The 17165-nt window shown below is 44.3% G+C and overlaps 2 protein-coding genes across 2 annotated transcripts in view; both read right to left on the minus strand.

Annotated features, from left to right (window-relative positions):
* The window catches only part of LOC125372534, a 37170-nt gene extending 31505 nt beyond the window's left edge, over nucleotides 1-5665 (minus strand). The window contains exons 1-3 of the mRNA XM_048382869.1: nucleotides 5647-5665; nucleotides 2955-3060; nucleotides 2170-2342 (exon numbers count right to left, since the gene is read on the minus strand). Coding sequence (XP_048238826.1) covers nucleotides 2170-2342; nucleotides 2955-3060; nucleotides 5647-5665 — 298 coding nt within the window. The remainder of the gene's footprint in view (nucleotides 1-2169; nucleotides 2343-2954; nucleotides 3061-5646) is intronic.
* Nucleotides 5666-6822: 1157 nt separating this feature from the next.
* Nucleotides 6823-17165, minus strand: part of LOC125372535 — a 48947-nt gene continuing 38604 nt past the window's right edge. The window contains exons 7-9 of the mRNA XM_048382870.1: nucleotides 13238-13981; nucleotides 7738-7861; nucleotides 6823-7453 (exon numbers count right to left, since the gene is read on the minus strand). Of these exons, the coding sequence (XP_048238827.1) occupies nucleotides 6955-7453; nucleotides 7738-7861; nucleotides 13238-13981 (1367 nt within the window). The 3' untranslated portion in view covers nucleotides 6823-6954. The remainder of the gene's footprint in view (nucleotides 7454-7737; nucleotides 7862-13237; nucleotides 13982-17165) is intronic.

The following is a 17165-nucleotide window of genomic DNA, read 5'->3' on the forward strand; positions in this document are numbered from 1 at the left end:
TCGTACATGTTGTAAATGATAAATGTACATATTTTGATGATGGGTAAAACTACCTCCCATTACTGAACAAGATCCTCGCAGCGATAGCCCATTCGTGAAGTTCTCTATCCTCTCTGCCACCAGAGCTCTCCTCCGTGCTGACGCACAACCGTCCGACCATTATTTACAAACAAGTGATGACTGTCTTGACGAGGAATACTCTTCCCCCAGCTAAATTGTGTTGTTTGTTTGTCAATTTGATTTTGTCCAACACACCACTTTGACCCTTACTTCGCCGGGTGGTAGAATGGGCCCGATTCTATCAATCGGCTAGTCACGCCATGCCCTTGTATGAAACACGCTCATATTGGAATATTTCGATTGATGTAAATATTGGGTATGAAAATTCAATGATATCATCTAAGGCGCCGCGATTCGCTGTGCAGAGTTGCGTCCCTTGGACACGTCAGAAACTTATGATTGTGGGTTCGAATCCCGGTTCACCCCGACTATGTTTCTAGGTTTGTAAGCACCATACCCGTGCTCGTGGGTTTCACCGAAGTGGTAAACGTCTGAGACCGGCATCACTTCGGGCTTTCCTCCCACATTAAGCTGAAACTCCGCGATATAACTGGAATACTGTTAAAAGCGGCGTTAAACACAACTCACTCACTCAATCACTTTTGACCTCCGAATTCTATATGTCTTCAATTTCATGTCATTGGCCGAACTAGCCTGGCATTTTATTTGATAGACATATGCAGCTATTCGTGTTGTTCTTACTGGGGTATACCACCTCTTTATCCCTGACGTTTGCACGTTGGAGATCCGGTGCAATAAAACATCGCTCTTTGTAGCACTCCATGGTTACCGTGTCACCAATATTTTAGTGTATTTTTCAAACAAGTAAAGTTTGGTTTTAAATATTGTTGTACTTGTATGGAATCAAGTCACAAAAAGCGCAACTGCTACAGAAAAGTATGCATTCTATGCAAAAGTTGACTTTTATGCAAGCCCCATGCATTTCACTACCAAAGAATGGGTATAAGAACATGTGCGTTAACAGGATTCCATATGCATTGTTTAGCATCGTGCTGACAACAACCACCCAGAAAAACAACACAATTACGCAATTATTCAACATTACCAAATACGACGCCTGTCCGAAACTGCGAGCCATTGGTATGCTTGAAGCAGGATCGATTCATCGTGATGTTGCAAGACAATTTAACGTCCACAGAGACACAATTTGATGTTTATGGCAACAGACGAATGCAATCCGACAACATCCTCGGAATGGCAGGCCACTGGTAACCAATAATTGACAAGAAAACTGGATTCGAATAACACACCTACGAAATCGATTCCAGCCAGCAACAGTGACTGCAAGGAGCATCCCTGGCCTTCGACAAATATACTCAACAACAAAAGTTCCCGTGACACCAATATTTTAGCATAATTTTTAAACAAGTAAAGTTCAACATGACAATGCCCGGCCTCATATTCCTCGACTTGTTCAAGATTCTCTTCAACAAAAACAACGTGAATGTCATCCCCTGGCCGGCTTGCTCCCCTGATCTCTCACCATGCGGGGTGAGATTGATCGGCGTCTTCGACACTCCAGGAACTTCAAAACATGCTCCAGCAGATATGGACAGATATCCCACAGGACGCCTGGTCCATTCCATGAGACGAAGATGTGTTGCTTGCATCGCAACCAGAGGTGGACACACACGCTATTGATTTGTAAATAGTCATTTTGGCATGTTCATGTTTTTTTTCCAAAATCAGTATTAATCAGTATAAATTAAACTATTTGAACACTTACAGGATTCTTTTATCTGTTGCAAACCGAAATTGTTTCAGATTTGGTAAAAAACAAAACTTTGCATTAAATCTTATTCAATGTCACAGGAACTTTTGTTGTTCAGTATATATTATGTTAAAGCGCTGAACAAAGGGCTACTTTGAAAACAAAATCTGATAGCAGGACCACGGGCTCTGAACAAAGGTCCATATTGACAGTATATGAGACATCACAACTCTGATGGTGGGACGAGGTCTTCCACTGGAGATAGATAAGTGTCATCTGTTCTCGAGTCTTCAGTGACTACGTCAGGGAACAACAGGTGGGTGTAGGATCGGGAAGTGGACGACGTTGTACTGAGCTAAGAGATGACGTCTCATCACGTCTGTGTACAATGGCCGCGCTGGCGAGATCTCGCACTTCTTCATAGTTTTCTTGGCAGCCATTTTGTATCTGCCGGCCGACGTCCATGTCCTCCTCTTCTATGTCATAGTACTTGTGCCACGCCTGGTACTCCACAGAAGGAGGCTGTTCCGCGTCATCTGTTAGGTTATCCCTGTGACAAAAAAGAGTGAGTGAGTGAGTGTGGTTTTAGCAATATTCCAGCAATATCACGGCGGGGGACAGAAATGGGCTTCACACATTGTACCAATGTCGGGAATCGAACCCGGGTCTTCGGCGTGACGAGCGAACGCTTTAACCACTAGGCTACCCGTCCGCCCCGACGAAAGAGCAAGAGTGCCTGCATTACTGCTAAACAAAACGAATAAAAAGCGATGTGAACAACGTATGGTTTTACGCCGCTTTCAACAATACTCCAGCACAAGACTACCCCACCGCCCCTTTTAGGATCAGTATATGGTAGCGAGCAGATCGAAATGCAACAATTAGGTTTGGTGGTTGACTCGAACCTGCAAATGATCACCTGAATACCCAAATACACGAAGTTTGTAATGCGATGTGTGTGGTCTAGGCGGGTTATCTCCCTTGTTACGAGCAACTCACAGCAGACAAGTGGTGATCACCTGCTAGATAACAATGTTTGTGTCTACACCGAACCGTCGCCTCGACCGTAATAAGAAGTTGTATATCCATAGAAGTACCTCACTTGTTCACACAAAATATCTTTATATTTAATTTTTAAAAATACCAGTTATATTATGCCAACCGCCTTGCAGCAATACCCTTCCTGAAACAGATGTAGTGTGACACCAGGACACTAAGGAAGAACACCTCACAGCCGGTCGGGAGTCCGATGTTGACACCATAAGAATCTGCTGAAGAATCACAGCAACAGGGCTGCAACAGATGTGTTGGTTGGTAGATGGGTTGGTCGGTAGAGTGGTAGGTCGGTAGAGGGGTTGGTGGGTAGAGGGGTTGGTGGGTAGATGGGTTGGTGGGTAGAGGGGTTGGTGGGTAGAGGGGTTGGTTGGTAGATGGGTTCGTGGGTAGATGGGTTGGTTGGTAGATTGGTTGGTGGGTAGATGGGTTGGTGGGTAGATGGGTTGGTGGGTAGAAGGGTTGGTTGGTAGATGGGTTGGTGGGTAGATGGGTTGGTGGGTAGATGGGTTGGTTGGTAGATGGGTTGGTGGATAGATGGGTTGGTGGTTAGATTGGTTGGTGGGTTGAGGGGTTGGTGGGTAGAAGGGTTGGTTGGTAGAGGGATTGGTGGATAGATGGGTTGGTGGGTAGATGGGTTGGTGGGTAGAAGGGTTGGTTGGTAGATGGGTTGATGGGTAGATGGGTTGGTGGGTAGATGGGTTGGTGGGTAGAAGGGTTGGTTGGTAGATGGGTTGGTGGTTAGATTGGTTGGTGGGTTGAGGGGTTGGTGGTTAGATGGGTTGGTGGGTAGATGGGTTGGTGGGTAGATGGGTTGGTGGGTAGAAGGGTTGGTTGGTAGATGGGTTGGTGGGTAGAGGGGTTGGTGGTTAGATGGGTTGGTGGGTAGATGCGTTGGTGGGTGGAGGGGTTGGTGGTTAGATGGGTTGGTGGGTAGAGGGGTTGGTGGGTGGAGGGGTTGGTGGGTAGAGGGGTTGGTGGGTGGATGGGTTGGTGGTTAGATGGGTTGGTGGGTAGAGGGGTTGGTGGGTGGAGGGGTTGGTGGGTAGAGGGGTTGGTGGGTTGGTGGGTAGAGGGGTTGGTGGGTAGATGCGTTGGTGGGTGGAGGGGTTGGTGGTTAGATGGGTTGGTGGGTAGAGGGGTTGGTGGGTGGAGGGGTTGGTGGGTAGAGGGGTTGGTGGGTGGAGGGGTTGGTGGGTAGAGGGGTTGGTGGTTAGAGGGGTTGGTGGTTAGATGGGTTGGTGGGTAGATGCGTTGGTGGGTAGATGGGTTGGTGGGATGAGGGGTTGGTGGGTAGATGGGTTGGTGGGTAGAGGGGTTGTTGTTTGCTGGGTTGGTGGGTAGATGGGCTGGTTGGTAGAGGGGTTGGGTATAGATGGGTTGGTGGGTAGAGGGGTTGGTGGTTAAATGGGTTGGTGGGTGGAAAGATGGGTTGGTGGATAGACTGGTTGGTGTGTAGAGTGGTTGATGGGTAGAGGTGTTGGTGGATAGATGGGTTGGTGGGTAGATGGGTTAGTGGGTAGATGGGTAGATAGGTAGAGGGGTTGGTGGGTAGATGGGTTGTGTATAGATGGGTTGGTGGGTAGAGGGGTTGGTGGGTTGATGGGTTGGTGGTTAGATGGGTTGATGGGTAGATTAGTTGTGGTTTGCTGGTTGGTGGTTAGATGGGTTGGTTGGTAGAGGGGTTGGTGGGTAGATGGGTTTGTTGGTTAGATGGGTTGGTGGGTAAAGGGTTTGGTGGTTAGAGGGGTTGGTGGTTAGATGGGTTTGATAAATTATGTTTATAATGGGTTAAAGGGTTTAAATGGATTGATGGTGAGGTGATGTGGGTGACAGACATTTTGGTGAATAGATGGTTGTGGTAAGAAGGGTTCAAGGATGGCTGTTTGTGGGTAGACGTTGAGTAGTCAGATGGGTTGGTGGATAGATGGGTTTGTGTGGTAAAGTGGTTGGTTGGTAGAGGGGTTGGTGGATAGATGTGTTGGTGGGTAGATGGGTTAGTGGGTAGATGGGTTGATGGGTAGAGCGGTTGGTGGGTAGATGGGTTTGGTGGGTGGATTGGTTGATGGTTAGATATGTTGCTGGTTAGATTGGTTGGTCGGTAGATGGGTTGTGGATAGATGGGTTGGTGGGTAGATGGGTTGGTGGGTAGATGGGTTGGTTGGTAGATGAGTTGGTGGGTAGATGAGTTGTGGTTTGCTGGTTGGTGGTAAGATGGGTTGGTTGGTAGAGGGGTTGTGGGTAGAGGGGTTTGGTGGGTAGATGGGTTTGTGGGTAGAGGGGTTTGGTGTGTGGATTGGTTGGTGGTTAGATATGTTGCTGGTTAGATGGGTTGGTGGGTAGATGGGTTGATGGGTGGATGGATTGTTGGATAGATGGGTGGATTGATAGATGGGTTGTGGGCAGAGGTGATGGTCGGTAGGTGGGTTGGCGGGTAGATGGATTGGTGGGTCGATGAAAAGATGGGTTTGTGGATAGATGGGTTGGTGGGTTGGTGGGTAGATGAGTTTGTGGATAGATGGGTTGGTGGGTTGGTGGGTAGATGAGTTAGTGAATAAATGGGTTGGTGGTTAGGTGGGTTGATGGATAGATGCGATGGTGAATAGATGAGTTGGTGGGTAGATGGGTTTTGGGGCTGAGTTGGGTTGTTGTAGATGTATTGGTGGATAGATAGTTTGGATTGTTGATTGAAAGATGGGGAGATTAGTTGGTGGCTAGATGCGATGGTGAATAGATGAGTTGGTGGCTAGATGTGTTTATGGTTAGATCGTTCATAAACGAGTTGGTGGGTGCGTCCGAACCTGCGTAGATATACGTCATGTTGATTGAGCATTGAGCTGCACTCACGCTAATTAAGCAATGCTGGTATCTTCAGGGATCTGTCTGAAACAGCGGCGTGATCCCCCCAGCGCAGAATGTCAAGTTGGTGGCATTCCACGCACGATTAATAGTGAGTGTCGATATCGCCCTGAATCTGTTGTACGTTTGATATCTGAAACCGGCAGCGTTGTGAACCTCTCAGTTTATTTGCGGAAAATAGTCGAGAAATGAGCTTTGACAGCCGCTCTGATGTGTGTAATTTATTTGAAAAGTGTTTAGTTTCGATTTCTCTCAGTCAAGACGGTAATAACAAATCAACATTAATATTCATTCACTGGATCAAAACTGTATTTTGACAAATACAATAATGACAATAATGTTAAATGATACAGCCAATGTTTATGACAACCTACTGAATATGATGTAGTGGTAAGATGCGTCGACTGATTGTGACAACGTGTCCCAGTGGAGGAAGTTATTGCTCATGCACCCAGTAACTGGTCTGATCTGAAATGATTATTTACACTCACTCACTCACTCACTCACTCACTCACTCACTCACTCACTCACTCACTCAAAAAGTTGGATGGTCATCCAATGTGGTTGTTGATGATTATTCTAAACTGCAATATTTAACGGTTATGAAAGTGAACACGGATGTTGTCTCTTGTGCTATTTTATGTACATAAATCTCCCTCGTTATACTGGCGGTTTAATTAACATGTGCTTCAACAACTGACACTGAAAGCAGTGACTACGCCGTGTTAGTCCAGGGCGTTACACAGACGTCTTTATAAGTGTTTTATTTCTGTGTACGTCTTTCATCCTCAACAATGCGTCGTAGAGGTTAAATAATATCCACTTTGAAAATACTTAAACCATCCCAATGTACCTATGTGTTTTGACCCGGCAAAGATCTTGGTTAGAATTGGTCTTCAGCAACCCATGCTTGTCGTGAGGAGTGACTAGCGGGATCGGGTGGTCAGGCTCGCTGACTTGGTTGACGCATGACATTGTATCCTTATTGCGCAGATAGGTGCACTTAAGATGTCAATAACTCTATTATTTACATATGGCCGTCATATAGCTAGAATATTGCTGAGTGCGGCATGAATAACAAACAAACAAACATATATGTGATAACTACATTGTGTTTATTTGCTCAGTATGTTTGTCCACGTAACATGGGTTTGACATCACAACAAAGCGAAGAATGATCCTATCATGGAAGACATTAAATGTTATTACGCTGTTACTCCGAAGGAAGAGTTATATTATGAAATAAGATATCACAATTCCGATGGTGGGACGACGTCTTCCACTGGAGACAGATAAGTGTCACCTGTTCTCGGGTCTCCGGGGACTACGTCAGGGATCAGATGGGTGTAGGACCGGGAAGTGGACGATGTTATACTTTCTGATGACGTGTCATCACCTCTGTGTACAATGGCCGGGGCCGCTGGGAAGACGTCAACTATCACCGGCATGCCAAGATCTAGGTCTTCTTCAGGGTTACCATTTTGTATCTCGGGGTCGCAGGATCGGGAAGTGGATGAGGATGAAATCTCTGATGACGTGTCATCACCTCTGTGTACAATGGCCGGCGCCGCTGGAAGGACACCAGCTATCACCGGCATGCCAAGATCTCGCACTTCTTCATAGTTTTCTTGGCAGCCATTTTGAATCTGCCGGCCGACGTCCATGCCCTCCTCTTCTATGTCACAGTACTTGTGCCACGCCTGGTACTCCACAGAAGGAGGCTGTTCCGCGTCATCTGCCGGTTTCTCCCTAAGAAAACAGAGAAAGAGCAGTACGTGTTTTCTGTTAAACAAACCCAGAGAGAGGTCGTGTGTGTTGATTTACGCCGCACTCAGCAATATTCTAACTATATGACGGTGGCCTGTTAATACAACTGTCTGGTCCAGACAATTCAATAACTGGTATGAGCATCAATCCACGCAAGGTTGCTTCGGGACTATTCTTATTTGGAATACCCAAGGTTTGTTTTGCAGTATGCATCAATATATCGTCACTTACATGAACGTGTCCATGGACGATCAGGTATTACTAACCTTCCTGCAGCAAGCCCCTTCCTGTAGCAGATGTAGTGTGACACCAGGAAACCAAGGATGAACACCACACAGCCTATCGGGAGTCCGATGTTGATACCATTAGACTTGGAATCTGCTGAAGAATCTAAACAATATAAAGGTAACGCTATTTTTCAGGGCATTATAATTTGCAGAAGCCTGAGGTCTTCCATTAACTGCTAAGACCCACGTCAACTAACCCCATCCCATGACGTCACCTAACAACGGGTGTGACAATGGCCCGTCGTCAAGCAATATGATGACATTATCAAGTTGCCCGCTCATCTGTGATAATATGCGGGCGGTTAAATGATGATTCTATCCATTTTAGCTATAATGTAAATATAATGTAGGGAAGACTTGTGGTGACATTCGTGGCCCCCAGATGGATTGACCGGTTGTGGGGCGGCGGTGGACAGATGGGTTTTTGATCGGTTATTAGTTAGATGGTTAAATACGGGTAAATGGATGAGGTGGTAGCTAGATGAATTTGTGGATTTGTGGCGGGCTGGTGGGTAGATGGGTTGGTGATTATATTGGGTGATGGGTATATGGGCAGATGAGTTGATGATTAGATTGGTTTATTGGCATATGGTCAGATGCGTTGATGATTAGATTGGGTGATGGGTATATGGTCAGATGAGGTGATGATTAGATTGGGTGATGGGTATATGGTCAGATAAGTTGATGATTAGATTGGGTGATAGGTATATGGGCAGATGGGTGATGATTAGATTGTGTGATGGGCAGATGAGTTGATGATTAGATTGGGTGATGGGCAGATGAGTTGATGATTGGGTGATGGATGGGTATATGGGCAATGGTGGATGATTAGATTGGGTGATGGGCATATGGGCAGATGAGTTAATGATTAGATTGGGTGATGGGTATATGGGCAGACGAAATCATGATTAGATTGGGTGATGGATGGGTATATGGGCAGATGAGTTAATGATTAGATTGGGTAATGGGTATATGGGCAGATGCGTTGATGATTAGATTGGGTATATGGGCAGATGCGTTGATGATTAGATTGGGTGATGGGGATATGGGCAGATGAGTTAATGATTAGATTGGGTGATGGGTATATGGGCAGATGATTTGATGATTAGATTGGGTGATGGGAACATGGGCAGATGAGTTGATGATTAGATTTGGTGATGGGTAAATGGGCAGATGAGTTGTTGATTAGATTGGGTGATGGGCATATCGGCAGACGAGTTGATCATACGACTGGGTGATGGATGGGTATATGGGCAGATGAGTTGATGATTAGATTCGGTGATGGGTATATGGGCAGATGATTTAATGATTAGATTGGGTGATGGGTATATGGGAAGATGAGTTAATGATTAGATTGGGTGATGGGTATATGGGCAGATGAGTTGTTGATTAGATTGGGTGATGGGCATATGGGCAGACGAAATCATGATTAGATTTGGTGATGGATGGGTATATGGGCAGATGTGTTGATGATTAGATTGGGTGATGGGGATATGGGCAGATGCGTTGATGATTAGATTGGGTGATGGGCATATGGGCAGATGCGTTGATGATTAGATTGGGTGATGGGTATATGGGCAGATGAGTTAATGATTAGATTGGGTGATGGGTATACGTATATGGGCAGATGAGTTAATGATTAGATTCGGTGAAGGGTATATGGGCAGATGAGTTGATGATTAGATTGGGTGATGGGCATATGGGCAGATGCGTTGATGATTAGATTGGGTGATGGGTATATGGGCAGATGAGTTAATGATTAGATTGGGTGATGGGTATATGGGCAGATGAGTTAATGATTAGAATGGGTGAAGGGTATATGGGCAGATGCGTTGATGATTAGATTGGGTGATGGGTATATGGGCAGATGAGTTAATGATTAGATTGGGTGATGGGTATTTGGGCAGTTGAGTTAATGATTAGATTGGGTGATGGGTATATGGGCAGATGAGTTAATGATTAGATTGGGTGAAGGGTATATCGGTAGATGCGTTGATGATTAGATTGGGTGATGGACATATGGGCAGATGAGTTAATGATTAGATTGGGTGATGGATGGGAATATGGGCAGATGCTTTGATGTTTAGATTGGGCGATGGGTATATGGGCAGATGAGTTAATGATTAGATTGGGTGATGGGTATATTGGCAGATGCGTTGATGATTAGATTGGGTGATGGGAATATGGGCAGATGAGTTAATGATTAGATTGAGTGATGGACATATGGGCAGTTGAGTTAATGATTAGATTGGGTGATGGATAGGTATATGGGCAGATGAGTTGATGATTAGATTGGGTGATGGATGGGTATATGGGCAGATGAGTTGATGATCAGATTGGGTGATGGGTATATGGGCAGATGCTTTGATGATTAGATTGGGTTATGGACATATGGGCAGATGAGTTAATGATTAGATTGGGTGATGGATGGGTATATGGGCAGATGAGTTGATGTTTAGATTGGGCGATGGGTATATGGGCAGATGAGTTAATGATTAGATTGGGTGATGGGTATATTGGCAGTTGCGTTGATGATTAGATTGGGTGATGGGAATATGGGCAGATGAGTTGACGATTAGATTGAGTGATGGACATATGGGCAGATGAGTTAATGATAAGATTGGGTGATGCATGGGTATATGGGCAGGTGAGTTGATGATTAGATTGGGTGATGGGCATGTGGGCAGATGAGTTAATGATTAGATTGGGTGATGGATGGGTATATGGGCAGATGAGTTGATCATCAGATTGGGTGATGGGTAAATGGGCAGATGAGTTGATGATTAGATTGGGTGATGGGCATATGGGCAGATGAGTTAATGATTAGATTGAGTGATGGACATATGGGCAGTTGAGTTAGTGATTAGATTGGGTGATGGATAGGTATATGGGCAGATGAGTTGATGATTAGATTGGGTGATGGGCATATGGGCAGATGGGTGAATGATTAGATTGGGTGATGGATGGGTATATGGGCAGATGAGTTGATGATCAGATTGGGTGATGGGTATATGGGCAGATGAGTTAATGATTAGATTGGGTGATGGGTATATGGGCAGATGCTTTGATGATTAGATTGGGTTATGGACATATGGGCAGATGAGTTAATGATTAGATTGGGTGATGGATGGGTATATGGGCAGATGAGTTGATGTTTAGATTGGGCGATGGGTATATGGGCAGATGAGTTAATGATTAGATTGGGTGATGGGTATATTGGCAGTTGCGTTGATGATTAGATTGGGTGATGGGAATATGGGCAGATGAGTTGACGATTAGATTGAGTGATGGGCATATGGGCAGATGAGTTAATGATAAGATTGGGTGATGCATGGGTATATGGGCAGGTGAGTTGATGATTAGATTGGGTGATGGGCATGTGGGCAGATGAGTTAATGATTAGATTGGGTGATGGATGGGTATATGGGCAGATGAGTTGATCATCAGATTGGGTGATGGGTAATTGGGCAGATGAGTTGATGATTAGATGTGGTGATGGGTATATTGACAGATGAGTTGATGATTAGATTGGGTGATGGGCATATGGGCAGATGCGTTGATGATTAGATTGGTGATGGGTATATGGCCAGATGAGTTGATGATTAGATGTGGTGATGGGTATATTGACAGATGAGTTGATGATTAGATTGGGTGATAGGTATATGGGGAGATGAGTTGATGATTAGATTGGGTGATGGGTATAATTTTCAAAGAAGTTGATGATTAGATTGGGTGATGGGTATATGGGCAGATGATTTGATGATTAGATTGGGTGATGGGCAGATGAGTTGATGATTAAATGAGTGATGGGCATATGGGCAGATGAGTTAATGATTATATTGGGCAATGGGCAGATGAGTTGATGATTAGATTGGGTGATGGATGGGTATATGGGCAATGGTTGATGATTAGATTCGGTGATGGGTATATGGGCAGTTGATTTGATGATTAGATTTGGTGTTTGGCATATGGGCAGATGAGCTAATTATTAGATTGGGTGATGGGTATATGGGCAGATGAGTTGTTGATTAGATTGGGTGATGGGAATATGGGCAGACGAGTTGATTAGGCTGGCTGATGGATGGGTATATGGGCAGATTAGTTGATTATTAGATTGGGTGATGGGAATATGGGCAGATGATTTGATGATTAGATTGGGTGATGGGTATATGGGCAGATGAGTTGAGGATTAGATTGGGTGATGGGGATATGGGCAGATGAGCTAATGATTAGATTGGGTGATGGGTATATGGGCAGACGAGTTGATGATTAGACTGGGTGATGGATGGGTATATGGGCAGATGAGTTGATGATTAGATTGGGTGATGGGTAAATGGGCAGCTGAATTGATGATTAGATTGGGTATATGGGCAGATGCGTTGATGATTAGATTGGACGATGGGCATATGGGCAGATGAGTTGATGTTTAGATTGGGTGATGGGTATATCAGCAGATGAGTTGATGATTAAATTGGGTGATGGGTATATGGGCAGATGAGTTAATGATTAGATTTGGTGATGGTTGGGTATATGGGTAGATGCGTTGATGATTAGATTGGGTGATGGGTATATGGGCAGATGCGTTGATGATTAGATTGGATGATGGGTATATGGGCAGATGAGTTGATGATTAGATTGGGTGATGGGCAAATGAGCAGATGAGTTGATGATTAGATTGGGTGATGGGTATATGGGTAGATGCGTTGATGATTAGATTGGGTGATGGGCAGATGAGTTGATGATTAGATTGGGTGATGGGTATATGAGCAGATGCGTTGATGATTAGATTGGGTGATGGGTATGTGGGCAGATGAGCTGATGATTAGATTGGGTGATGAGTATATGGGCTGATGCGTTAATGATTAGATTGGGTGAGGGTATATGGGCAGATGAGGTGATTATTAGATTGGGTGAAGGGTATATGGGCAGATGCGTTGATAGATAATTTGGGTTGATGGGAGGGTAATTTAGGGTTGATGGGTTGGTGATGGTTTAATAAATACATGTGTTGATCGTCAGATGGGTTGATAGATACATGGATTGATGAGTTGGTGGGTCGATTAGTTGATGGAAAGATGGGTTGGTGGTAAAATTGTTTGTTTGATAGATTATGTTTATAATGGGTTGAATGGGTTTAATAATAGTTAAATGGGTTGATGGTGAGGTGATGTGGGTGACAGACGTGTTGGTGAATAGATGGTTGTGGTTAGATGGGTTCAAGGATGGCTGTTTGTGAGTAGACGTTGAGTAGTCAGATGGGTTGATGGGTAGATCGGTTGGTGGGTAGAACGGTTGGTGGGTAGATCGTTTGGTGGGTAGTTGAGTTGGTTGTAGATGGATAGGTGGGTGGAAGAGTTAGTAGGGAGACGGATTGGTGGTAGATATGGTTACAAACTTACACAATATATAAATAAAACGCGAGAAACAATAGGTTTAGTTTAAATGATAATCTTTGTTCTGACAAAGTATTTTGGGGTACCTGTATCACATGTCTGTGCGTAAAGACAATAGTCCCTGGAACAGTTGCTGGTACAGGAAGGTTTACATCCACGTCCGCTGACGTCACATCCGTTGACGCAGGCGCCAGTCATCTGATCACAGATCCCCTCACGGCAAACCTCACAGCTGTGATTACAAAACTCCCCATAATATCCTGTGAGGCATCCGTCCACACAGATCCCGTGTTGTGGGCTACAGGTGTGGTTCTTGCAGCGGTAACAGGGCTGACAGTATCTCCCGAAATACCAAGGTCTACATCCGTCCACACACGCACCTGCAGCCTCACACCTTCCGCCTCTACAACCTGCACTGCATTGAGAGGAGCACCGTGGTCCATACCAGCCTTCTACACAGCCATGGAGACACTCGCCACACTCAGATGTACAAAACACTGAAGCACTTTCACCATGGACCAGACATCTGATTATGTCCTTTGTGTTGGATTTCAAACGACAGTGTTGCTTGCACACCTCAAGACAGTACATATCGTTTAATGTATAATTATTCTCACATTTAATGTTGCAGTTTTTGCCATCATAACCAGGTATACAACCTTCGGTGCACACCTCAATGCCATCCCCATTCGGCTTACACGCATTATTCTTGCAAGCCGTGTTACATTTTGATCTACAGGACCGGTCGTAATATCCAGTGTGACATTCGGTTGTACATTGTCCGGTGTTGTCGCAGTCTGAACACGCCTGGTTGTCGGTACACTTTGCTGCTGTAAAATAGAAAACAGTAACCATTCACCTCGTCGTAGTACACAACTATCAGTATCGCACGGAGCTGATATTTGCTTCTGATAGGATACACGTGGATTTTTGCGAAACTAATTGACCCGTTTATGACACTAATTAGATTCATGGTCCCGGGCGCCTATACTTAAATGTGAATATTATTCGCCATTCCTCCTTGAAACTGAAACTTTTAAAGGACGACAAATTACAAGTAAAATAGTTTGTGTTTTTATTGTTTGAATTGTGCACACAAAAATAACTTTTGTGGCCTTCTTGCAAATTTAGACTTGACGCCGAATGCGTGCTCGTTCGAATTAGGAATGACTAATATATTGAATGCCATGAATGCACATAATGCAGATAAACGTTATAAATATACACTGTTATATGTTCCCCCTCATATATACAGCTAGAGTATGTACATGTCTCCACCTGAAGGTCGCATATACAACCTTCGCGAACGTCATTAACACGTAACCTCACTCCATAAGCGATAGTAGTGGGTTGGCACCAATAAACGGGCTTTTTGTGTCCCTGTGGGGGAATCGAACCCGAGTCAAATATTATGTAACAAATCTCTGTCTATTAAACTGTCTGGATATTATCAGTGCAGTGTTCTGAGGTAAGCTATGTACATATCTATCACATCTGTATGTATGTTGATGCAGGTAAATATCGACCAGGGTGCCGTTGTACAAAGCGATCTTAGCACTAAGATGATCGTAACTCCCCTACTCTAACATAGACTTACGACCGTCGTAGCGCTAAGGTTGTTTTGTACAACAGCACCCTGTTACCATAGGCATACGTCACTCTAGGCATACAAGGGTCCCCATACTTATTTCCTCGTATTGAGGGGGCACGGGTGGCCAAGTCGTCTAAGGCGCCGCGTTTCGCTATGCAGAGTTGCGTCCCTTGGGCACGCCAGAAACCTATGATTGTGGATTCGAATCCCGGTTCGGCCCGATTATGTTTCTAGGTTTGTCAGCACCATACCCGTGCTCGTGGGTTTCGCCGAAGTGGTAAACGTCTGAGACCTGCATCACTTCGGGCTTTCCTCCCACACTACGCTGACACGCCATGATATAACTGGAATACTGTTAAAAGCGACGTTAAACCCAAACTCACTCACTCACTCACTCACTCACTCCTCGTATTGAAGCTGCAGGAAAGGTTTATGGACTGATTGCAGAAACTTGTGCCTCATGTTGTTTGCAGATAATCTGGTGATGTGAGACGCCAGGACTACTAATCCCCCGGATAGTCTACTTTGTTACTGTAGTGTGAGGGGTCCGCAGGTAAACATAACAAACATAAAGGTAATGGGGTCGGTGAAAAGAATATCATCGGTCTTCTGATGTGAAGTTATTGGTAATGACCCCTATAGCGGATTTTGGCTGGTAATTGTACAAGCAAGCCATGAATGTTTACTCAAAATATTTGAAAAGGATATTTTTCTGCAAAAGCAAACGGCAAACTATATGGTTCCTTTGTCATCTCTGCTATCAATCACGGGTGTGGAACTTGGTGATTATGTAAATAAAAACGACAAATCCCTTTCCGTATTCATAGAAAATATCTGCCAAAAGCAGAGTCGATTAACTACGATTCAAACAATATCATAAGCTGATTATCAAATATTGATGCTACCAGGTGGTCGCGAAAAGGTGAACGTATCCTGCCCCACCAGTGGCAACCGTCACAAACACATGCAAAGTGAAGTCAATTGTTCATCTGAAGAAACACAGGTACATATGGACGGTACAAGTTCAAATAGGGAATAGCACCAGACATATCTGCCATAAAACTTGTTTAAAGCTTTACTGAGGCTTTGAATGGTGTAACCTTGATCCAACAACTTATGGCAAGAGGTATGACGCTCTTTGAAATCTTGGTAGAATGGTTATGCTCGATTGTACCTTAATTGTGAAATGTGAGTGAACATCAAAGGCCGGAGCTACATGAATATGGTCCACATGAAGGGAAAGTTGAACTCACCCTGTTGTCATACAGTCTTGAGGAGAGTTTTTTGTCACCCTGAGTCCTTATAAACAAATCTTTATGTATAATTCTAAATATGAACCAGATGAGGCGGTCTCACTGGTCTCTTTTATTTCTGGTTCAGATGGGTAAATGGGATGGCTCTTTGATGGCTATTGTATGATATCAGATCATCGATAAACCTGAAGCTTAGGTAAACTTCTTGAACAAATTACTTTGTTTTGACTCTGCCAATCCGAGCATAAATTCCGATTCATATGCATAAAGAAAGAGATCAGCAAGAAGGGTAGCGCTATTGGTGTCCATGGGTAACTCCTACGTCTTGCCTAAAATTATGTGAATCTATTCTTGATATGCACCAAAGGGCAAATAATGCGTCAGACTCTGGTTATGGGCAGATAGGCGGCCATCCATTATAGGTATTTAAGAGTATTGAACTATTGGCTTAAGTGGTAAAAAAAAACAAATTGGCTTTTGAAGTTAGCCCATGTTTTTTTGCTTAAGCAGTGTTATAAGGGCTGACCAAGTTGGATGTGTGAGGTTGATGTCATGTTTCAAAACGGATTTGAATACGTATCCTTGGAATCATATTTCCCTTTTTTTAAGCAGGTTACACAAGAAACGTTCACGTGATAATTTTATCCCCAAATGGCACCATGATTTAACTGCGAGTAGCAAGCTTTGTTTGTATAGGAGTAATAAACATACCATTGGATATGAAATGAATTAGATGTCCTGCATCCGAAAGAGTATGGATATATTTAAAGAGTTGGGATAAAGGGAATCATGAAGATAAATCTTCTGATCTATACGGTATTGGCAAATGGAAATAATCTTATAATATCAGCATGGGAGTAGGCAATCAGATCTAATGGGTACTATTGGTTGGTGTGATGATGGTGGCACACTAAAGAGGTTTGGAGGGGGGGGGGGGGGGGGGGGGGGGGGCAATTTTGAAATTTGCATTTTGCAGCCAACGTCAATACTTTCGGGTAAACCACCTCTGTTGGCAAGACATGCACGAGTTCTTCGAGGCATGCTTCTGAGGAGTCGACCATTATCAGCTTTACTCATGTTGTTCCACTCAACAGTGATAGCATCACCGAGTTCATTGAGTGTGGAAGGTGGGTTTTGCCGTTGACGTACACGTCTGCTAATGACGTCCCA

The sequence above is a fragment of the Haliotis rufescens genome, unplaced genomic scaffold (assembly GCF_023055435.1).
Source record: "Haliotis rufescens isolate VD_foot unplaced genomic scaffold, xgHalRufe1.0.p SCAF_42, whole genome shotgun sequence".
In the NCBI taxonomy this organism is placed as follows: domain Eukaryota; kingdom Metazoa; phylum Mollusca; class Gastropoda; order Lepetellida; family Haliotidae; genus Haliotis; species Haliotis rufescens.